The 25,216-nt window shown below is 42.0% G+C and overlaps 1 protein-coding gene across 2 annotated transcripts; it reads left to right on the top strand.

The window, feature by feature from the left end:
* The first annotated feature begins 1,104 nt into the window (after positions 1 to 1,104).
* LOC145449614 (uncharacterized) lies at positions 1,105 to 25,024 on the top strand. 2 transcript variants are annotated; one of them, XM_080328010.1, is made up of 3 exons: positions 1,105 to 1,662; positions 4,287 to 4,466; positions 19,219 to 25,024. In XM_080328010.1, exon 3 carries the CDS (start codon positions 21,873 to 21,875, stop codon positions 24,087 to 24,089), a length of 2,217 nt encoding a protein of 738 aa, XP_080184136.1. In that variant the 5' UTR covers positions 1,105 to 1,662; positions 4,287 to 4,466; positions 19,219 to 21,872; the 3' UTR covers positions 24,090 to 25,024. The 2 variants fall into 2 exon arrangements, with proteins under 2 accessions (XP_080184136.1, XP_080184135.1); XM_080328009.1 differs by lacking the exon at positions 1,105 to 1,662 and having other exon boundaries at positions 4,265 to 4,466.
* Positions 25,025 to 25,216: the final 192 nt, after the last annotated feature.

Genomic DNA, 25,216 nt, shown 5'->3' with positions numbered 1-25,216 from the left:
CTGGGGGGCCGGAGGTGGGATATTAGGGTTGCCGGAGGTGGGATATTAGGGATGCCGGAGGTGGGATATTAGGGTTGCCGGAGGTGGGATATTGGGGGAGGGGGATATTAGGGTTGCCGGAGGTGGGATATTAGGGTTGCCGGAGGTGGGATATTAGGGTTGGGGGAGGGGGGATATTAGGGTTGCCGGAGGTGGGATATTAGGGTTGCCGGTGAATACAAAATTACCCGAGGGCGGAATTCACCGAGGGCCGGGTTCACCGAGGGCCGAGTTTGTAAGGCTGAGTTCACCGAGGTCTGAGTTCACTGGTAATCATATCAACAATCCTGATGGGAGGTCGAGAAATAACGGCATGCAACAAAGTGACTAATAACAATTAGCCAACCCGAAGACGCATCATCATTTATTTTATAACTTGTCCTAAATTTTAGAAAACACCCTCTCCATCAACTTTACCAGTGAATCTGATCACAGGGGCTGAGAAGGAATAACAGTTTGATAGTTATATGTAAAACTATTAATGTCAAAATTCATTATTGAAACTGAAACTTTTTCGCGCTTGGCCTGTCTAAGAACAGTCCCGCACCATTACCACTCCCTAACATCACTCGCGACTTTAGGGCATGTAGTAAGCCTATATGATTCTATAGCTTAGTCCGAAGTTCACCGGAAATGGCCATAGACAATTTAACATGGGTGTTTGGCATCCAGCTAATTCATTACGACTATGCCCTGGAATCGGCTACATCAGTAGTCGGAATGCGGCCGTGAATGGCCAAAAGGTTGGCCACCCCTGTTGTATGCCAACGGTCCCCAATTTCATGAGCGCATCACTAAGTTAAACTTCCTCGAATTTAGTGTAATTGCTAGTCATGGCAGTTTGTCCAATGTCAAAAAAGTTCTAAACTCACGGTTTATGATTTCCTCTATATAGTTTTATGAACTGCAGTTCTCCTCTTTCGACAATCCATTGCAAATTAGTTATAGGCTTAATTAGGGCGATTTTTTTTACCTAACAAACGAAAGATTTTGACATTTTTGACTTTAAAATACGACCCTAACCCTAACGCTAGAATTTTGACCTTATTTTGACTTTTTTTGACATGTCACAAAAATCACCCTAGTCATAATATATTTATTGAGTATACCGGTATGTTAATTGACTTATTCCTCTGCTCTTAGGTTCTTGTCCGATTACGAAGTGAGTATTAGAATCGAGTATTACGCAGTTTAACATCACAATCATCAATATGGAAAAAGTGGAAAGTTCAAATCTGCACCTTTTATGTGACCGGACCATAACCTGACATATCGATCTTGGCTTCCTTCACATGACACCTCGTTTTGTCGCTTGTCATTTTTTATTATCCTCTGCTACTTTTCATTCATTGTGCATGCCTCCTCTTTACTTCACCTAGGTTTGGATGCGTGTCTGATTTCAAAGACTATACTCCAAGTCATTCTGACAGCTTCCTATATTTTCATTGTATCACAGTCTTGAAATTATAGATTAATTGTTACTGATACGGAATTGAATGTTCTCATTCACGGTGGGTAATTGAGAATTGTTATTTTCTCTTGAACCAGCAGCCGAAGATTGTATTGTAAAACTGATGTGGCGACATGATAACATACTTTATCAAGTTGTTTCTGTTTAGATCAGTGGTCGGGAACCTATGGCTCGCGAGCCATATATGGCTCTTTTGGGCATAAAGTATGGCTCTTTGCGAAATTTTTATTTTTGTGCTTAATTTATCAATATTGCAGCAACTTGTTATTGAATCTTCAGCATGACCAGTATAATTATTCTCGTGGCAGTATAAACATGTCTTTGAGAAGGTAATGCAGTGGCTTATTCACGGTTAGGGGCTCGGACCCCTTTTTCAAAATTATCAAATTTAAGTTCTTGTCTTTCCTGCGACCAATCTTACTCTTGAATTTCAATGTACCCGCCACGAAATCTCGGATTGCACGATACGTCGATTGATCAATGAGAATAGCAGACAAGGCGACGACGCCTGTATGACAATGCAGTTTTCAAATACACATTGTCTTCCTGATCGACGGCGAGAAATGAGCTGCCGTTGAAGTGACATTCACAATTATAAATTCAAATTACAGACAACGCCATAGTTATCCACGTTCTTGACAACGTAGCTTTGTAGTTGCTGTTCAAATGTAGGCGTGTGGCACAACGTTGTCTTACCACCGAATACTTTGAGAATTGACAAGTCGAATCGAAATCGGTGCGACAATTACATTCGATTATTACACTGGTCAATAAAATGAAGAAAAACAATGGACAGTACATCGGAGAGCCGTTTCTGGGTTTCCGAGGTTGCTGAATACGAATATCACATTAGCTTTTTCACAGCTTGCTCAGAAGATACTTATACCCCTAAAAAAGTCCAAAATTACTGTATTTACCATTGAATATTTTACTTGGTTAGAAGAAAATCGTAGTTTTATCTAATTTTATTCTGCACATCAATAGATAATTGACTACGAAAACCCTCATGTTGTCCCCATGGTTATCTCCGAAATAGGAGCCAATTTGAAAAAACGAAGGTCATATTCGGAATCAATGCCCTTCAGAACCCCCAAAACCACTCTTAGGGTGTCTTCATACTGAGTTTCGGTAACATTGTATCCGGTAAACATTTACCGAAATCATTCAATACGAACGTAACCCCTCTGGTGTGAACGTAACATTTTCCGTAAATGTTTTCGAAATATGTGCAATATGAACGTAGGTGGCGCCGTACCCATTTCACCAAACTGTCAATCATTTGGTGCTTTTCGAAAACCCTCTGTTCGTATTGACTTACGGTACCGGTTACCGGTACTTCTGGTGCTGGTGTCTTTTGAGGACGACAGTTGGTATAAGCTATGATCGTGACACTTGATTTTAGTTATTTTTTGTTACTCATGAAATTATTTTATTTATACAGTGAAAATGGCTAGCAATGACAATAATGTTCAGTCAAGGGGATATACTTGGACGGTGGAGGAGACAGTTATATTAGTTGAGCAGTGGGCTTTATACCACGAAAAGCTAGTAAAAAGAGTAGTAAAAAACAGGGATGCCTACAGCAATATTTCAATCAGTGTTCCTGGTAGAGACTGGGATGCGTGCTACAAGCGCATGCAAAAGCTACTGAGAGAGTATAGAAAGTATAAAGATGATCAGAAAAGGACAGGAGGAGGAGAGATTCATATGCCCCCTGCCTTGTCAGGAGTGTATGAGACACTGGATATGACCTTATGCGATAAAGAGCTGACAAGCCCGCAACTAGTGCAGTCCAGTTCAGTATGAACAAAATCGTTTTCGTAAATATTTCGGTAAATCTTAGGCAGTGTGAACGGTGTTAGTTACGGTAACTGTTTCGGAATCGGTTCGGAAACTCCAGTGTGAAGACGCCCTTACTTTGTCTGCCTAAAATATGTGTTGACCAGTGTTATCAGTTATTATAAATTATATGATATTTACGATGAATTGTGCTATTCTAATCTCGGCCGTGCCTCACCTCTGCCTTACCTCTCCTTTCGCGATATATTTTCGAACGTTAAATATGCGAGTTGCGTGATTTTCGTAGTATAAATGTTCAAAATCTAGTAGACAGGTAAGGCACTTCCTCACGTTCCTCCCCTGAATGCTGCTGTGTAGTGACCATGTTTTGTTCCGCCTATCTTTGTCATCATGGGTCCTCGCATTTAAGAATATCATCGAGACAAACCTACTATTTCTTATAACTGACGAAAGTCTCAATTTTGTATGCAGCTTAACCGAACTAATCAGACTACAAAGCCACCAGGAATACCATACATCACCAGAAGACGCATTACCTGTAAAAAGCGTGTAAAAAGTATTTTCATTCGTTTACTGTTGCCTACGTCTGCTGGAAATCTAAATGTTAATTGTCTTAAAGCTTAGAAAAATATCATTTGTCTCTCAGTGCAATACAATTAGGAATATATAACTTGCAAAAGATCTATGCAGCTCAAGTTTCGCATACTCATTACTCAAATTAAGCAACCAGCATGATCAGTAGGAGTTTTACAGATAAAAGACAGTGCAAACGATGAATCCATGTATAGTGATTTCGAATATGCGCTGATGTATCCATGTATAGTGATTTCGAATTTGCGCTAACATGACGTCACGATTTTTCAATTGTGACGTAGTAGTTGATTTAAATGTATGGCTCTTTATGAGTTAAAATGGAAAATATAGGGTCAATATGGCTTTTCGGACAAAAAAGGTTCCCGACCCCTGGTTTAGATAGTTTCTATAGCTGTGGCTTATGGCTTTTGCCGCACTGAGAGTTTATAGAAGTTCCTTGTGATTGAAGAAATGAAGACAAAAAAACTCAGGTTGAAGTCGCAGAAAAATATAACATCATGCTCTCTGACGTGTCTCACATATGGAGCACATATCAGCAAAGCGATCGGTGCAAAGCTCAATGGTATAAATGGCTCGGTGATGCTTTATGGTCATGGTCATAGGCGCCGAGTTACGGGGTGGCGCAGCCACCCCATGACATAATTATGGGGTGGCGGCCACCCCATACAAAATGCTTGAACGCCCGCTGTCAATTAGCGAGTCTGTGATTATCGCGTAAATGCCAACTATGTACTATTAACCGATAGGCGCGCGACTAATTGTATACGCAGCTTAAGCTAGTGCTTAACGGCCAAATAAATTGTAATCCGTGATTAGTAATCATACAATCGACGCGACCTCATTTACGACGTCGATTTCGACAGGCGTGCTCTGAGAAACACCAGCTCTCTCTACCGGACGAGCGAATTCACGTTATAGCCTACTTCTCTCAATTAAATTGTATTTGCACGCATATTCGTTTACAAAATAATTCTTGAGTTAGTTATGTGATAGCCTTTTTAATTGGACCGCGACATAGGACAGTGTGTTTGTGTATGCCTGCGAATTGAAAGTCATTCCTGCGCTAAGTGCGCATATTCAATTGCAAAGAATTGTCGCGATGTCAGACTAGGAACTCCATTGTGCCCTACGCAAGTTGAGGAATTACTGATTAGATGCGCGCTTTCTCGTTTGCTACCATCTCTAGGCTACTAATTCTTGTCTGCTTTAGACACTCGTATTCCCTCGAAGACACTTATCAGTGTATCTGTTATTAACACTGTGCATTGTGCAGTGCACGGCGTTGAATTATGTTGTCAAATATTGATGCAACAAGAAATTCTCGGTGGCGGAAATTATGAATTTATTCGATTAATTTGAGCGGGAACCTTTCAAGTTCCAATAAACTTCATTGCTGGACGGACTCTATCGGGCCCCGTGGATATACTCAGCTATCGCAGCTATCACTTGTGGATATACTCAGCTATCACAGCTATCGCAGCTATCACCAAAAATCGCAGACATACAGGTCATTTAACGGTCACGTATCGTTTAGGGCGCAGCTATCAGCGCTGGAGCTTGTCTGGGTTGAAACAGTGCGCAGCTATCAGATCCGGAGCACGTCAGAGTTGAAATAGTGCGCAGCTATCAGATCCGGAGCAAGTCTGAGTTGAAATAGTGCGCAGCTATCAGCTCCAGAGCACGTCCGTGTTGAAATAGTGCGCAGCTATCACTACTGCGGATATACTCAGCTATCGCAGCTATCACCAAAAATCGCAGACATACAGGTCATTTAAAGGTCACGTATCGTTTAGGGAGCAGCTATCAGCTCTGGAGCTTGTCTGGGTTGAAATAGTGCGCAGCTATCAAATCCGGAGCACGTCTGAGTTGAAATAGTGCGCAGCAATCAGATTCGGAGCATATCCGGGTTGAAATAGTGCGCAGCTATCAGCTCTGGAGCACGTCCTGGTTGAAATAGTGCGCAGCTATCAGATCCGGAGCAAGTCTGAGTTGAAATAGTGCGCAGCTATCACATCCGGAGCAAGTCTGAGTGGAAATAGTGCGCAGCTATATCAGCTCCGGAGCACGTCCGGGTTGAAATAGTGCGCAGCTATCAGATTCGGAGCATGTCCGCGTTGAAAGAGTGCGCACTGCGCAGCTATCAGATCCGGAGCACGTCCAGGTTGAAATAGTGCGCAGCTATCAGATCCGGAGCAAGTCTGAGTTAAAATAGTGCGCAGCTATCAGCTCTGGAGCACGTCCTGGTTGAAATAGTGCGCAGCTATCAGATCCGGAGCAAGTCTGAGTTGAAATAGTGCGCAGCTATCACATCCGGAGCAAGTCTGAGTGGAAATAGTGCGCAGCTATCAGCTCCAGAGCACGTCCGTGTTGAAATAGTGCGCAGCTATCACTACTGTGGATATACTCAGCTATCGCAGCTATCACCAAAAATCGCAGACAAACAGTTCATTTAAAGGTCACGTATCGTTTAGGGAGCAGCTATCAGCGCTGGAGCTTGTCTGGGTTGAAATAGTGCGCAGCTATCAAATCCGGAGCACGTCTGAGTTGAAAGAGTGCGCAGCTATCAGATCCGGAGCACGTCCAGGTTGAAATAGTGCGCAGCTATCAGATCCGGAGCACGTCCAGGTTGAAAGAGTGCGCACCTATCAGATCCGGAGCAAGTCTGAGTTGAAATAGTGCGCAACCACCGATTCAAGTCCGAGTCCAAGTCATAGAGCAGAGGTTCGAGTCCGAGTCATGGTATTATGACTCGAGTCCAAGTCCAAGTGATTGTGTTGACTGCTCATTTTCCATTTAAAGTCTTGTTAAACCCACTTTCTATAACTCTGTTTGGTGATATCGAATGGTTCGCATTTATAATATACTACTTTTCCTCACTTTTAATAGTTTCTGGTCGCATTTTCAAGTATCAGTAACAATAGGGTGGTTAATTTTCTATTCTTCGAAATTGCAATAAAATGTCGGTCTTGGCCGTCTGAGTGTCGAGTCATATGACTTGGTTCGAGTCATGTACACATATAGACTCGAGTCGAGTCGAGTCATTTCCGTATTTTGAGAAAATGACTTGAGTCAAGTCGAGTCATCAGAAAATTGTGACTCGAGTCATTACAACCCTGACTCGAGTCATGACTCGGAGCAAAATTTACGTGTCAATTTCAAGTCATCAAGTAATCGCTGTCGATTAAATCACTATTTTTTTATACTATCTTCCTTGCTTTTCATTCAGTGTTGATGCCCCCTCTTTACATCGCCTAGGTCAGGGGTCTCAAACTCAACTTGTGTCGCGGGCCGCATCAATCAAATGATTCCAAAATATCAGTTCAAAATCCATGCCCTTTTTTCCATTTGAATATCTTAATTTTACCATACACAATATTATATTATATTTTAGTACGGTTAATAAACGTTTTATTCTTGCTACATCTCTATTCGTAAACAATGGAATCGGCAATATAATACGATGATTGGCCGGTTACAGTTATAAACCCCTTAAACCAGTGGTTCCCAACCTTTTTCGACCCATCGCCCCCTTTTCAAGGTCAACACCGATCATCGCCCCCCCCCCCCCATATTTTGTGTACCGAAAATTGGGCATACAAACTGTAATCACCGGCGGGTTGACTAAAAAAAAGGTCAAATTTTCGGCTCGATGTCTAATTTGACACATTTTTGTAACTAAATTTCCGTGGGTTGACTAAAGAAAAGGTCAGCCGTTTTGACGCGTCATCGCCCTCCTATCGCCCCCTTCGCTATTCTCGCCCCCCGTCGCCCCCTTTGTCCATTTTCGCGCCCCTGTCGCCCCCTTCGTCATTTTCACCCCCGCGATATCGCCCATGTTGGGAACCACTGCCTTAAACAATGGCTCCAACGATAATAAAATTTGGTATATTTCTATAATCCCTTTGTTTTAATGGTACTGGCATCAACCCTGCGTGTGAGGAATACAGCAGATTCAACTGTAAATGCGCACGTTGAAATTTATTTAATTATAATTAAATCGCGATAAGCGTTTCTCTAGTAGCTGTGGATCTTTCGACTCAAAAGCCGTGTAGCAGTGCGACGAGAGAGAGAGAGAAATATGATATTCTTTTTCGCCTGACGACTAGGGCTGGGCAAAATCGAGTACTTGAGTGATTCGATTCTGAATCACGTAATATGCTTCGAGTCGAGTCGAGTAATCGAGTATCACTCATTATGACGTCACAAAATAATGTACTATGTCGAAGTTCAAATATGTACCTTTTATGCCATCACAAAGAACATAATGCCTGCTATCCGTCACATTAAAGTTACTTTGGTATTTTTCGACCATGCCGACTTCCTTAGCACTTCTTAACAATCTTGTGCGATAATCATGACTTCGGAAATGTGTTTTTTCCAGTAACGTTCATAGCTTTGTACTATGTCTGGTATGCTGCGACACGGCCAATCCAGGTTTCAAGGCTTTCTCGGGGGAAAATAGTATCAAAACTATAATTCTCGGTGATAAATTAACTGTCAGTTGCGAGGAGCGTATAATTTCAGTACTCGAAAAAATCGTATTTTACTACTCGACTCGAATCATTAAAATTGATACTCGATTCAGATTCGAGTACTCGAATCATTGTGCCCAGCCCTACTGACGACGGAGTTGCGATACGGCCCCATCTAGTCTGCGCCCCCGTTTTTTCTCCTCCATGCTATCCATGATTGCTGAGCGCCTAGCAGGGTAGCTGCGGATACCAATATTCGAGTCTTTGGTATGACCCGGCCGGGAATCGAACCCGCGACCTACCGCTCGAGAAGCCGGACGCAAAACGCGCTAATATTTGAATTATATTCCCGTGTACCTGTAAATTCTCCATGTAACCTGCGTATAATGGTTTCGCGTTAGCCTATGCCTCCTCGGAATTGAGTGTCAATGCCTGCTATTTGTTTCTAATGGTGACTGGATTGAAACCACAACACCGTTGTCGGTTATAGTTATAATGTGGTCTATGAACATATACTCTACAACTGATGTCTTGAGGGATTATTTAATACAAGTATTTCTTACTAAAGACACCAACGTTTTCCAGAAATGTACTGGATAATAATACTCACATTTTTCAATCTACTCAAAATTGCTTCGCGGGCGAGATGAAATCGTCGTATCCGGACAATACCGAGAATGCTATTACCGAGAATGCTATTACCGAGAAGGACAATACCGAGAATGGACATTACCGAGAATGGACAATACCGAGAATGGACAATACCGAGAATGGACAATACCGAGAATGGACATTACCGAGAATGGACAATACCGAGAATGGACATCACCGAGAATGGACAATTCCGAGAATACTATTACCGAGAATGACTATTACCGAGAATGGCTATTACCGAGATTACTATTACCGAGAATGTCTATTACCGAGAATACTATTACCGAGAAAGCCATTACCGAGAATGTCTATTACCGAGAATGCTATTACCGAGAATGGCTATTACCGAGAAAGCTATTACCGATAATGTCTACTACCGAGAATACCATTACCGAGAATGACCAATACCGAGAATGGACATTACCGAGAATGCTATTACCGAGAATGACCATTACCGAGAATGGACACTACCGAGAATGCTATTACCGAGAATGACCATTACCGAGAATGGACACTACCGACAATACACTTTGGCGCACTAATGCTCGGCGACCTCATGTCCCAGAGACCACCCGAGGGTGTCGACGCGATAAGCGATCTCCCCATTTGCTGTACAGACTAACCGAACCGATCGGGCTCGGAATAGTCGTTTGAAAAATCGCAATTTTCTTTTACACTTTTATACCCGTTTTTACGAAATCTTCGAAATTTCCATCATTGTTTTACGTATGTTAAAAAAATGAGTGATGTAGCTAGACAGACAGTGTCGCAATGACCTAGATTTGTTTTGCTACACGTGTTACGAGAACACGTTGAAAATGAAGCGATTTAATATGTGAAATGGCACCAAGTGCACTTACAAGGAGTGTTTATGGTATGACGTTGGGAGATCAAGATAAACGCCGGGCACTAGCATTATAGGCTGAAACTTCGCGCTTATGGACTCAAGGTAAAGTCAAATTTAACTCAATTATCATGCAACCGTCATCAGTCTTGTGCACACATTAACTGTAGAGTGCTAAACCGGAAAAACTGTATTTTCCTGAAATATCACCATGATATATATCGTAATTCGGTGGACTTTTAATATTTCAAAACGAATTCTGCTGCATTTCTTGAAATACGTGGCCGTGGCTTGAAAATCCACGCCTGTGATTTGATATGAACGACTGCCTAAAATATGTTTCCTCAAAGATAGGTGGTCGCGAATATACTATTAACGCGTAAAAGCTTCCGACGATATCTTTGGATATATTCGCAACATATTGCCCCAATATTGAGAAAGTGATTTTCGAAAATCTAGAATAGAGGTTATGTGTATCACAGAAGAAAATATATTTCGTGGCGAGGTCTCAATAACTTTGCAGGGACGGATTAGGAATTTATAGTCTACAAATTCTATCCCAAAGTATTGTTTCCAATTTTGCGGGTACAAAGAACTTCAAATCCCAATTTTGCGCAAACATTTCAAAGTCACCCTGACTGATCTTTTAGTACTCTAACTTTTCTTCGCACAAACCCCAACATAACATCTCTCAGCAGCAATGTTAGTATCAGTGAGCTATTGGCAATTAAAAGGAGTTTACACAGTACGGTATATTTCATATCAAACCCCGTTCTGTTGATGTGAGTCCTGAAGTTTTTGCACTTATGAAGCGAAACTGCCTCACGATTTCCCTGATATTAGGTTATAAATCATTTTGCAAATTTAGAGGTTTCGCGTACCCCCTGAAAATGCGTCGCGGAACCCCGGTTGAGAACCACCGGTCTAGATGATGCATATCAGTATCGGTTTAATATTATTTTCATCAATTCAAAACACCACAAAACTGCGATACAATGAAAAGATAAGAAGGTGACGAAGTCTTAGAGATCCGACGCCCACCTTAGTCTAGGCCAGGGGTTCTCAACCTGGGGGGCGCGGGGGGCTCTCAGGGGGGGGCGAGAAATTTTTGTCGATGTCTGTATATATTGTGACTAAACAGGTGTTTCACAACCATTCTAAAGAGACGATTATTGAAGATTAAACTTAATTCGTATTCTAGAAAGCTTGCCATACTCAAACTCCAGCAGTCGCGCTCAACGGAGTATAGGCTGACTTCAACTTCATTTGAGCAAATTTTTCATATTCTTTGAAGATTTAGAGAAATTCTTACGTGCAAGTCATTCATTACTTTACGCATTTTTTGTGGTGTATTGAACTGATGAAATAGCTAATAAACCAATGGTGATGATGATTAGGCGGAAGCGTCGTTCAGCTGCCACTAGACGCTGACAATGGCATCGGTTACGCCCGTGATTCTTACAGTAATGGTAGCGAAGGGTAAAAAAGTTGGTCGCTACTGCATTACACGCACGTAATATGGTACGTAATCTGTACCAGTGTTGGGATCAAGTCACTACCTTCGAGTCACGAGTCATTTCGAGTCATTGCACATTTTGACTCGAGTCAAGTCAAGTCAATCGATTTTCAAAGGTGACTCGAGTCAAGTCAAGTCATTCGATTTTTGGAGGTGACTCGAGTCAAGTCGAGTCAAGTCAAGTCAAGTCACGAGTCAAGTCACATTTCAAGTCAAGTTGCCTTTTCGAAGTATGTATGAGGCATGATTACGTCATTGCAATTTGCTAGCTGTCTGAAATACAGTTTGAGTGTTTATTGATTCCAAACGGATGACCGAATATAGAGTTAAATATACACACAAGAAGGCGCTGTACCACTCACATATACGTAGAACTGTTAAACTACGTAATTGCATAGCCACAGTTTATAGTTACCAGCCGGAATAGAGAACGGAGAAACGAATTGATAAGATTCAATACATTACCCATTTACAAATAGATATGATACAATTCGAGCCTGCGCCAATGGCTGAGGACTAAACTATATTCGAAGTCAATTTCGATAAAACAATAGGTTTCGTTAAGGTAAGAACATAAGAACAGAGAACGGAAATATAAATGTTGCTATTTTATTACTTTACTACTAGAATTACAACAACGTAAGCTGTAAGCTTCAATCACTTCGTTTTCGGTCAATTTATTTGTGAGAGAACAATCGAGGCTCAGTGAAACGCACGATCATTGAATGATTGGTCGCTCTCACGGGATACACCGGCGTTTTGCGAACAATCCGAACATATGCAAGATACAATGATTTTTAACGACACCGATTAGTTGATGACTTGAAATTGACTCGTAAATTTTGCTCCGAGTCACGAGTCAATCCACATTTCTGATACGCCGAGTCAAGTCAAGTCGAGTCATTTTAGCAAAGTGACTCGAGTCAAGTCAAGTCATGCGAAAAAGGTGACTCGAGTCTGACTCGAGTCAAGTCATGACTCGAGTCATCCCAACACTGATCTGTACGTAATGTGGTTATGGTCTGTGGTTACTTTGGTCGTCTCCAAGTCCACTGTGTTCGGTACCATAGTCATATAGTGTCAGTCCCATCAAATATGTTAGGATGATATGGTAATGTGCATTCTCGGTAATGTCCATTCTCGGCAAAGTCCGTTCTCGGTAATGCCCATTTACGGTAATAGCATTCTCGGTAATGTTGATTCTCGGTATTGTCCATTTTCGGTAATGTCCATTCTCGGTAATGTCCGTTCTCGGTAATAGCATTCTCGGTAATGTCCATTCTCGGTAATAGCATTCTCGGTAATGTCATTCTCGGTAATGTCCATTCTCGGTAATGTCCATTCTCGGTAATGTCCGTTCTCGGTAATGTCCATTCTCGGTAATAGCATTCTCGGTAATAGCATTCTCGGTAATGTCATTCTCGGTAATGTCCATTCTCGGTAATGTCCATTCTCGGTATTGTCCATTCTCGGTAATGTCCATTCTCGGTATTGTCCGTTCTCGGTGATGTCCATTCTCGGTAATAGCATTCTCGGTAATGTCCATCTCGGTAATAGCATTCTCGGTAATAGTAGGGAACCGAAATCGTCTGGCGGTCTGGATGGGGCCCGCGGGTCGAATGTTTGACACCCCTGGCCTAGGCCAAGGTGGGTGTATGATTCCATGGACCGCAAACAAAGCTATCACAGCTTACGTAGCAGTGTTGGGATGACTCGAGTCATGACTTGACTCGAGTCAGACTCGAGTCAACTTTTTCGTATGACTCGACTTGACTCGAGTCACTTTGCAAAAATGACTTGACTTGACTTGACTCGGCGCTTCAAAAATGTGGATTGACTCGTGACTCGGAGAAAAATTTACGAGTCAATTTCAAGTCATCAAGTAAACGGTGTCGACTAAATCAATGTAGGCCCTATTTTGTGCGTGGTCGGATAATTCACGATACGCCGTTGTCACTTATTGTGAGAGCAATCAGTCATTCACCGATTGTACGTTACACTGATCCTCACAAATACACTGACCGCAAACGAAACGATCACAGTTTCGTTGTTGTTGTTGTAGTAGCAGATTAATTTAATAGCATCGAATCGCTGTTTAATGGACGGCTCTGTCCTTACATTGCACAGCACTCAACTTTACCAACCCTATATCAATTTCTTTCAACTTCTTGAGGCTTCGTATTCTATCCTCTATTTTGGCTGATAATAAAAGAATGTAGCATGTAGCTCAGAGTTGTCATACTCAACTGACGTCGCGGGCCGGATTCAAATATTCAGATCACTCGCGGGCCGCACCAGTCAAATGATTCCAAAGTATTACTAACTCTTAACTCAATATATGCACTTTTTCGCATTCTCGGAATTGGGTGTCAATGTCAGCGTTTTCTCCTGACGATGACTAGAAATCACTACTCCGCTGCCGGGTGGTTATAATGTGGCCTATGAACTGAACATACTCGAAATTTGCTATCTTGAAGGAATATTTATTAGTAGTATTTCTTACTACAAATTCGAGAAATATATTGGATAAAATCAACCTATACTCAGAATTGCTTCGCCTGCCGAATGAAATCATTTGGCGGGTCGTATGTTTGCCACCGCCTCTATGTAGCTGTATACAGTTATTGACGTATTTTATTAGCAGTTCTACGCGTGCGTGAGCGATGCAACGTATTTTTGCATGTATATTTAACTTTATATTCGTTATTTGATTCAAGATAAATGACCAATTGATCTCTCTTTAACACAGCTAGTAAAATAATGAATTTGAATGATCACTCATACTTCGATAATTCAATTTGACTTGAATTGTGACTTGACTCGTGACTTGACTTGACTTGACTTGACTTGACTCGAGTCACCTCCAAAAAACGACTGACTTGACTTGACTCGAGTCACCTTTGAAAATCGATTGACTTGACTTGACTCGAGTCAAAATGTGCAATGACTCGTGACTCGAAGGTAGTGACTTGATCCCAACACTATTACGTAGCCGTAGTAGTAGATTAATCTAATAGCAATGTGTCTCTGTTTCTTAGACGGCCCAATGCTCAAGTTGCGCAGTGCTCACCTTTACTTACCCTTTTGTATGATTTAAATAGAACAACGATATAGTCTATTTGTTTATATTCTCACGGATGTGCAGATGGGTGGTGTAGGGCGTAGGCTATTGTACCATATAAATTTGTTTCAACCTCTCTCTGTATTCGGTTCTATATTTATCACGTGTTTTATTAGCAGTTATACGTGTGCGTAAGCGATACAACGCCTTTTTGCATGTATATTTAACTTCATATTGGTTATTTGATTCAAGATAAATAGCAAATTAATCTGTCTTTCACACTGCTAGCAAAATGTACTGACTTTGAATCATCTCTCATACTTCGAAAATTCAATTTGACTTGATTTGTGACTTGACTTGAATCGACTTAACTCGAGTCACCTCCAAAAATGTTTGACTTGACTTGACTCGACTCAAGTCACCTTCGAAAATCGATTTACTTGACTTGACTCGAGTCAAAATGTGCAATGACTCGAAATGACTCAAAGGTAGTGACTTGATCCCAACACTGGTCTGGACTCAAATTATGCGCAGCTATCAGTTCCGAGCCATGCCTGGAGGTATTTGGTGCGCATCTATCAGCTCCGTCCGGAGGTATACCCTAAATTTCGTCATCAGCACAACACCGATGGGCGATAGCCAAGTGTGTGGTTCGAAATATAATGAAAAATTTACGACTGCTCCAAAGCCGAAATACCGAAACATGACGACGATAACGAATATTGGCCTGGTGTAAAATGACCAAGGTTGTCGAATGAAACGAAATCAATATCAATACCAACAACGGCGTCAATAAGCTATATAATAGGCTTACCATATTTTGGAAATGTAAAAAGAGGACACTTTGTCAGAAATTTGCAAGATGCAAAACCGGAGTAGAATTCTCAAAAACCGGTGAATTTTTCCCACTTTGTGATAAAAAAAAAGGTCATCTTTTCGCTCAGAGCTAAAATCACCGTTTTTCCCTCCGAAATACCCGCCGGAGCTTCACTTCTGTGCTAATTTGCGGCATATCACTTGCAATTTGCTCTAAATCTTACCTAAATTTTCAAAAAAGAGGACAAAACCTCAAAATAGAGGACAAAAGGGCGTCCTCCGAGGACACTTTCAAAAAAGTCAAAAAAGAGGACAACTCCTCTTAAAAGAGGACGTATGGTAAGCCTACTATATAACATTCCTCAGGGGTAGTTTCCAAAGATTCATTAGAAAGGTAGGCCTATATGTAAGGCCCTTACGCAGCATTGGTTATTCGACGTGCTTTCATGAAACAGTGCGGAGTGGTTTCGCGATGTGTTTAACACAAGGCGACGAAGTTTTATACCGTACCAAGCTTAGCGAAGGATCTGCCACGGCTCGGATTTCGTGCTGACACGTCGACGTAACATGCTGAAGGGCCGGAGTTTATTATTTACCTGATTAAACGGTTTTTTGCCATGTTTGTCGACTTCCTGCGTATTCGAAAAATTAAACATTCGCAACGCAGATGATACGGGTGTACGTTCTATTGTTAATCCCATTGTGTTTAATTCAACTCTCATTCAATGTATTAAAAGCATAAAAAAAAACAATGAAACGAAACATGAGTGCTACGAACAATGTGCAAAATTAAACAATAACGAATGGACTTAAAAACGAATGCAATTGAGTAATTCAATTGTTATAAGGATTGGGGTTTCACTGAAATATCCTCAGTTTTGTTTTGCGTTTTCGGCCGACATGTTCTGGTTTCTTGCCCGCATTTTTCTCAGGGACTGTTACCAGCAATTTTCCATCGGATGATATCTGGCTTTTGTTATGACGCATGATGGGCTCTGATAGGAATGAGAATATCTGTTCACCGCCTGTACACTGAAGATAGTCCTTGCATGCCATGTAATGAATGAATTTGAATCCGGAAGTGCTCCGGAGCTGATAGCTGCGCATAATTCGAATCCACGTGTGCTCCGGAGCTGATAGCTGCGCACTATTTGAACCCAGACGTGCTCCGGAGCCGATAGCTGCGCACTATTTCAACTCAGACTTGCTCCGAATCTGATAGCTGCGCACTATTTCAACCCGGACGTGCTCCAGCTCTGATAGCTGCGCACTATTTCCACTCAGACTTGCTCCGAATCTGATAGCTGCGCACTATTTCAACCCGGACTTGCTCCGGAGCTGATAGCTGCGCACTATTTCAACTCAGACTAGCTCCGAATCTGATAGCTGCGCACTATTTGAACCCAGACGTGCTCCGGAGCTGATAGCTGCGCATAATTCGAGTCCACATGTGCTTCAGAGCTGATAGCTGCGCACTATATCCACTCAGACTTGCTCCGAATCTGATAGCTGCGCACTATTTCAACCCGGACTTGCTCCGGAGCTGATAGCTGCGCACTATTTCCACTCAGACTTGCTCCGGATCTGATAGCTGCGCACTATTTCAGCCAGGACATGCTCCAGAGCTGATAGCTGCGCACTATTTCAACCTGGACTTGGACGTGCTCCGGATCTGATAGCTTCGCACTATTTCAACCCGGACGTGTTACGGAGCTGATAGCTGCGCACTATTTCCACTCAGACTTGCTCCGGATGTGGTAGCTGCGCACTATTTCCACTCAGACTTGCTCCGGATGTGGTAGCTGCGCACTATTTCAACTCAGACTTGCTCCGGATCTGATAGCTGCGCAGTATTTCCACCAGGACGTGCTCCGGATCTGATAGCTGCGCACTATTTCAACCCAGACGTGCTCCGGAGCCGATAGCTGCGCACTATTTTAACTCAGACTTGCTCCGGATCTGATAGCTGCGCACTATTTCAACCTGGACGTGCTCCGGGTCTGATAGCTGCGCACTATTTCAACCCGGACGTGCTCCGGAGCTGATAGCTGCGCACTATTTCCACTCAGACTTGCTCTGGATGTGATAGCTGCGCACTATTTCAACTCAGACTTGCTCCGGATCTGATAGCTGCGCACTATTTCAACCAGGACGTGCTCCAGAGCTGATAGCTGCGCACTATTTCAACCCGGACATGCTGCGGATCTGATAGCTGCGCACTATTTCAACCCAGACAAGCCCCAGCGCTGATAGCTGGGCCCTAAACGATACGTGACCTTTATATGACCTGTATGTCTGCGGTTTTTGGTGATAGCTGCGATAGCTGTGATAGCTGAGTATATCCATAAGTGATAGCTGCGATAGCTGAGTATATCCACGGGGCCCTCTATCGCGCACAACTATGTCGCGGATCGAATTTCAAACCATCGGGGTTTGTATTTCCATTGATAAGGTTGCGGCATGCGCCCTTATTGCTCTTGCTACAATAACACCTGGATAATTAAAATCGCACCATCAAATTCGACTGGCTGATCAGGACCTGCGTCTGCCGTAGGTCCCGGGCTGAATAACCAGCCCGTTGTCGGTATTAAAACCCTAGGTGCGTAGCCAGTGAGTTTCTCATAAAAACTAGAAATCCAGTCCTTATGAAATGCCAATTCACTAATTCGTATTATCGATGCTGCGTACTGAAAATTAGCGAGAATCATTTGTATGCGAAATGGGTCATCGATGTCTCATTGGTACTATCGGCGGTGGTATGATTTAGCGCCCCCGCATGCAGGCCTGCTACCGTCTGCAGAATCACTTTCGCCAAACCGTAACAATCTCTGAGTGTAATATTGTTAGTGTTTATGTGTCTTTTTGATTAAAACTTATGCCCGCGTCTGAACGAATTGTGCTCGTTGTTATTGCCGAATCTTGGTATTTAGGCATGACTAGCGCACCTTGTAATTGTAATTGTTGAAGGTTTGCGGCATGTCTGCAATTTCGTTATCAGCGCAACCTTGCCGGCCGATTGTACGTACAGTCCGATAAAATTGATCACTACTATGTATTTCGCGCAGCGTACTGATGCTGATTTCAGCAAACTGACGATCCTTATTAGATGTACAAATTCGCCCTCATCGCTAGAAACGTAGATTTCATCGCGCGCTCTGAGAAACACCATCTCCTATCGCGATTTGACGACCAAATATACGATCACCTTCTACAAATTAAAGTGCATTATTTGCATCGTGGAGGGCCGCAAGCCGCGTTTAAAATATTTTCTGAACCATTTTGTGATAAATATTCTCGGAGCGCGAAGTTGAACAGTGTTTTATTGTGTGTGCCTGCTAGTTGGAATTTATTCCAGTGCCCATAATTCCAATTATGCTTTGCGAACGTAAATCGGGAAATGCAGCAATGCAGTCAAAATCGATGTTTTAATCAGCAACCAATTGTCGCGATGTGAGCTACTTAATACTAAGTAAAAACCCATTGCGTTGGCGGTAATGGATAATTACTGATTGGCCGCGCGCGTTTGTAATCATCATTCTTGCCTGTCTTTCGTGATCCAGAAGTGTCGCGCCGTGTTGCTGCTCAGTCCCGCGACGAATGCCGAGTGCGCTACAATCAATGACCTACTTTAGCAATCATCTCAGCGGGAGATCGCGTCGCGTTACACTGTGTGATGCGATATGCGTGCACAGAATAATCTCGCTAATTGGCCCCGCGTAACACTGATAACACGGCTTGTTGAATTGCAACTGAATATTAGCGTCAGAATGGTCATTTCAAAAGGAAGGGGTTTTGCGTTTTAAAAGGAGGGGGTTTCGACACCCCCCTGGCTACGCGCCTGCCGCCACCCCATGCAAAAATAGAAGTCGGCGCCTATGGTCATGGTACAATGACATCAAGCACATCAAGAGCATTCGACTTCACAATGGTATGTTGAGGCTCAAATCGCAGGAATTTATCAAAGATATGAAATTGGATGGGTTGAATCCGAAAAACTCTTGGTATCAACGTTGGCGCAAACGCTGCGGAGTCAGCATAGACAATGCGGTTACGTCAAAGCAAACAAAAGCTGTTGAGAGCAAGGAATGAAAAGCTTGTGGCCAAATCTCCGAAAAGATTTTGAGTTGCAGTTCTTGTTTGCCGAACGAACGAATATTTGACATCTTGCAAATGGGATGCCAGAGACTCACTCAGATGGGATCAACGTCTTGCGATAATCGACGATGCGTCATTGAACTGGTTTAATAGAATTAAACATTCGCCGGTTTGCATCAACAGTGCAAGACTTCATGAATAAGTGAAAGAATCTGTAAAATATTTAAAATACGGCAATTTTTTTTATCCTCCGTACGAGTGGTTCAATATTTGGCGAAATCGTCATAAAATTCCTCTAGTTGTGCACGGGCCAACAATTGAATTTGGACTATTTCACGGGAAGGTCGAAGTGAGCCCAGAAACTAAAGCCGAGGTCTCGGAGAATACAAAAAATGTCTCTTCTGCGACGCTGAAAGATATTTCAAGCAAAAATATATCAGACAACATTGAACCCATTGGTCCATCATCTGCGAAGGCCGAATTAAAAAAACACAGAATGCGACACGATTCCTTTGCAAGAAACACTCGATATTCACAAAACAAGGTAGAACAAGAGATATCTGACATGGATTGCACACTGCTGACATGGTACTTTGATTCCACATCTTTCGGACAGGTTGTGAGCTCAGATTTTCTGGAAATGGCACGCCGTTTCGCAGAAATGCTGTGCCATGAAAACTTCAAGCAGCCGCTTGATTTTCTGAGTCGTTGGAAGAAAAAGTTTGGCTTGCCCGAAAATATCTCAAAATCAATAGGCGAAAGTCAGAACGGAGTAATTTTATCGCAGTCCGATATGGCCGTTATCAAAGACAAGTTGAAGCAACACGTTAGTTTTGATGATATTGCCATACATTTTAAAATTCGAGGGTCAGACGTGGCTCGAATCGCTCAAAGGGAAAGACAGGCGCAGAAATCGTTCAAAGATTTAAAAGTGACTTCGCTGGACGATTGCATTCTTGTTTTAAAAGAACTTTACAGGGCAAGGAAAACATTCTATGAAATGGAATTTCTTCAATGACAGTCGCAGGTATTTGGAAGCATCGGTTGATATTACTTGCCATAAACAAATTCGATAATTTGGATTTATATTTAATCTTTTGGTATACGGTAATAAATGTAATGGCGGGCAAGCTGATGTGGATAATAGCGTTGTACTGGAGAATGCGCACTAATTTGCAAAACGTCTAAAGAAGACAAATTTGGATCTATCTAAGAATTGGCGAATGCGCTTCGGTTTGCTCTCTCGCAGGAGGAATTGTGGGGAAAAGGTCGCCGTAAATGATTTTGGACCACCGGCAAAACGCATCAAAGTCCTGTCGCTTGAAGTTACTGTTGAAAAGCTGAAGATGTAACTCATGACACGTCTCAATTCAAAGAAAACCATGTCTGCTACAAATCACAAGAAATGGTTGGAAAATATTCTCCCTTGCGTCGAGATGTTATCACAGATATCGCAGAGGTCAGAGCCTCTCAAAATATCCCTGAAAACCTTCAGATGGCGGTCGCTCAACTTGAAGTTGACACACCAGTATATCTTCGTACATACAACGCTACTTCATGTAATTTTAATGAGAAAATCTCACAAGATAACTCTGAAAACCATACGATTGAGGTCGCACAGGCAACAAATCCTGCATCCATCGCTTCTTTATGTAATGTCGATTTGGATGCCTCTCAAAATATCTCTGAAAATCGTAAGATTGAGGTCTCTGAGCCAACAGATGACATGCCAGCAAGTAATCTCACTTCAAACGCTATCTCGTGCAATTTTGGTGAAAATGTCTCTGAATATGATAATACCGGTATTGAGGTTGCTCAGCCAACAGATGACATACAACCAAATCTCCACGCTTTTAACTCCACTCCATGTAATTTCGATGTGGAAAAATCCAATCTGATTGATCATAAATCCTCAAATATCCTTCCTTGCAGTGAGAAGGTTTTCGACGCGCTGTGCACTATCGGCGAACTGGTGGCGGCCGAAGGCATGGACATGGGAAACTATTTGAACTTGGTGAAGCAAGTTTTAGATAATATACTGAGACATTCCCGTGCGCAGGCTGATTTCAATTAATTTTGTACGTCTTATCAAGCTTGCCCTCATTCGTTGTATGTTTCACGTCAATTTCTTTTCATTCCTACTGTTTTGTGGTGTACTTTTATCTGTTGAAAATACTGTTTCAGCCATTGTTACATGGCTTAGTATTGTATTTGAAAAATTACTGTACGCTGCTATTTAACACTGTATGTGTGTTTTACACAGTAGTGCAGTATATGGTAAGCTATTCGTTGAATCATCTGGTGTGGAATGTGCAATGCAACTAACCTAAACGTATAACCCTTGTGCCAGTTATGAGATCGGTGCCAATTACTGCAGTATTTTCTATGCCTGTCTTGCCTTTACACAAGACCATGTAACAAACAATTTATTATTGGCTCTATTCGGACAAAGCTGTTTCTCTGCTTGATACCGCTGAAAGTGAGCGGAACCAAACTGTCCGAATTAAGCCATGTCGACTGTATTTGTTTCAGTTTGGATTGCTTCCATAAATGTAGCTATGCCGCTCCCGCTCTGTGAAAAATTCCTTGTGATTCGAGAACTTGCGAAAAACAGGCCTAGAGCTGAAGTCGCAAAAAAGTTTGTCATCAAAGTCTCTAAAGTGTCCAGCATTTGGGAGGAACGGAACAAACCTCAGTATAAATGGCTCGCAGATGCTTTGCAGTCATGGCACGATGACCCAAAACGTGACAAAAGTATTCAACTTGACATCAATACATTAAGGATCCAAACGAAAAAATTGATCAAAGAGATGCAGTTGGGTTGGAATAATCGAGCAAAGGCCTGTTATCAAAGTAAGCGCAAACTCGACGAAGAGTCTTTGCCGGTGCCGTCAAAGAAAACAAAAGTTACAAACAAGGAAGAAGCTTTCTCTACAAAAATCTCCGATAGTGATTTGAGTTGCGCTTCTTGCTTGCCGGACGGATATCTGACATCTTGCAAATGGGACGTCCGAGACAATGTCAGGTCGGATCAACGTCTGGCGATAATCGACGATGCCTTATTGAACTGGTTTAATAAAATAAAACGCACGCGAGATCACATCAACCATGCACGACTTCGTGAAAAAGTGAAAGAATTTGTTGAATTTTTTAATTACGGCAATTTAAATCCACTAAATAACTGGTTCAAGGCTTGGCGGCTACGTCACCAAATCCCACCGGTTGTTAACGGTCCGACAACAAAATTCGGACTTTTTTACGGGAAGGTCGAATTGAGTACAAAAACGAAAGCTGGCGTCTCAAAGAAAACAAAAAATGCATCTTCTGAGACATTAAAAGATATATCAAGCAAAAGTATCTCAAACGACATTGATCCTAATGGTCCATCCTCAGCGAATGCTAATTTGAAATCCACAAAATGCAACGGGATTCCTTTGCACGAAAAACTTGATGTTCAAAATATTGGCACAAAACTCGACGGCGAACAAGAGATTACCGACATGGATCGCGCTCTGCTGGCGTGGTACAATGATGCCGCATCTTTGGGTGAGGTCGTAAGCTCTGAAACTTTACTGGAAAAGGCGCGTCATTTCGCAGAAATACTGTGCTATGACAATTTTGAACCACCCCCTGATTTCCCGAGTCGTTGGAAGAAAAGGTTTGGTTTACTCGAAAATATCTCGAATCCAAGCGAGTCAAAAGACAAAAGTCTGAACGAAGCTATTCTGTCGCAATCTGACGTGACAGTTACTCAAGAAGATAAAAATGAAGTCCGTGATATTGCCAGAAAATTTAAAATTGACGAGCCAGATGTGGCTCGCATTGTCAAAAGAGAAAAAAAAAACAAGAAAATAGTGAAAGCTTTAAAATTTATTTCGCTGGAAGATTGCAATCTTGTTTTAAAAGAACTTTACAAGAAAAAGAAAACATTCTCTGAGATCGCTCTCTCTTTTAGTATTCCTGAGACTACTGTTAGAGGTATTTGGAAACGCCGGTTTAAATTACTTGCCGCGGACAAGCTGGACAATTTGGATGCATATTTACTTTGTTGGTACAATAAGTGCAAGCGTGAGCAATCTGATGTGAATGATCGCATTTTACTGAAGAAAGCGAAATATTTTGCGAAACATGTAAAGAAGACAGATTTAAATCTATCTAAGGATTGGGTGAAGCGATGGAGAAAGCGATGCGGTTTGCGAGCCTGCAAGAAAAATCCTGTGAAAAAAGTCGACCCAAATACAGGACACGATTTCGGACCTCCGGCAAAACGCATCAAAACAGTGTCCAGTTCATCTACTGGCAAAAAGACTAAAGACATAACATATGACGCTCCTCAACTCAAAGAAAACAATGTCTGCCGTAAATCGGACCAAGAAATAATAGGAAAAAATAGTCCTTTACGCCGAGATATTACCACAGATTCAGCAGAGGTGTCAGCATCTCATAATAGCACAGAAAATCATAAGATGGAGGTCCCTCTACAAAAAGACGATTTTCCAGCAAATCTCCACGGTCACGACTCTACGTTAAGTACTTTTGATGAGACAAAACCTGAAGTCATCGATCATAAAGACTCGAATACCCATCCTTGCAATGAGAAGGTTTTGGACGCACTGTGTACTATTTCTGAACGCTTGGTGGCGGCAGGCATAGACATGCGAAACTTTTTGAAACTGGAAAAGCAAGTTTTGGATAATATACTGGAAAATGCTGGTTCAACTAACTGATTTCAACTCTGTCCCATTCGTTTTTGATATAATAAATCGTCAACAACAATTTGATGTGAATTGAGAGTGGGCACAGGTGGAGAACTGTGTCAACAAAAAGATGTGTATCATCTAAAAATAGTTCATTGAACTCTCTCTTATTCGAAATTTCATGCTGGTGAGATCATATTTTGTGATACGATTTGGTAATATACAATGTTCTTTCCAATTCTCTGCTAGTTGCTGACCATTACCCCTGACGAGCATCAGCTGAAAATATTCAGGTTCATTTCAATATCAGTAATGAATACACTGTTAAGTTGGACAGCTAGAAAATTTTTGAGCATTTCCAAATTCAATTTGAATTATAAAACCGCAGTTTGTTTTCAAAATCAAACTGGAATCGATAAATTCTCAAAAGCTTAGAAATTGAATCAAATTCTGAATTAGGAGGACATACAGCGAAAATCAAGCTCGGTCCAAATCATATCATTTTCAGGAAAACCAGTGCTTGGAATAAAATTGAATTGAGAGCATAGAAACATTTCACGAATTGAATTGCTGTGATTTCGCTTCATAAGTCTAAATGAACGAGTAGAATTATCTAGTTGCCTAAGTTTGCTGGTAGGACGCGAACCGCATCTTGTAATGATAACGTTTCTGGTGGGGTAGGCCATTAGCATTGAAAGTCTCAAATGTGACGCGGCCACCACAAACTGCTCTTCGACCCTTGCATAAATCTGATGGACTAAATAAAAAGCCAAGTTGACGACAATTTAAGCACCGTGCTTGCGAATCTGATATCGTGATCAGGCCTTGACATTGGTATTAATGTCAACGGGAGTAATGTGAGACTATATGAAGCATATTGTTTGAATATGATGAATTGAGATATCACTGACTCTCTGTGCCTCACCTTCCGCTATATCTTTGAACAATAAATAAATTTAACCTCCCCTTTGTCACATCATTTCTGTTGTTTGCCTCTTTAGGCATCTTCTTACACTTTTCATTCAGTGTGCATGCCTCCTTACATCGCCTAGGCCCAGGTGGGTGGGTGTCTGATTGCAAAGACTACTCCCAGTCCTTGCTACCTTTTGATGGTATCGAAATCTTGTGGTGGGGTGTACTGAACCACTTTCATAGAT

Source organism: Botryllus schlosseri, chromosome 11, assembly GCF_051294905.1.
Source record: "Botryllus schlosseri isolate E-star chromosome 11, Bs_hap1, whole genome shotgun sequence".
Lineage (NCBI taxonomy): Eukaryota > Metazoa > Chordata > Ascidiacea > Stolidobranchia > Styelidae > Botryllus > Botryllus schlosseri.
This window is presented reverse-complemented; position numbering and strand designations above follow the sequence as displayed.

Bases quoted from the DNA above. Each gene is read 5' to 3' on its own strand.
- LOC145449614 (XM_080328010.1), top strand. From the start codon at position 21,873: ATGTCGACTGTATTTGTTTCAGTTTGGATTGCTTCCATAAATGTAGCT.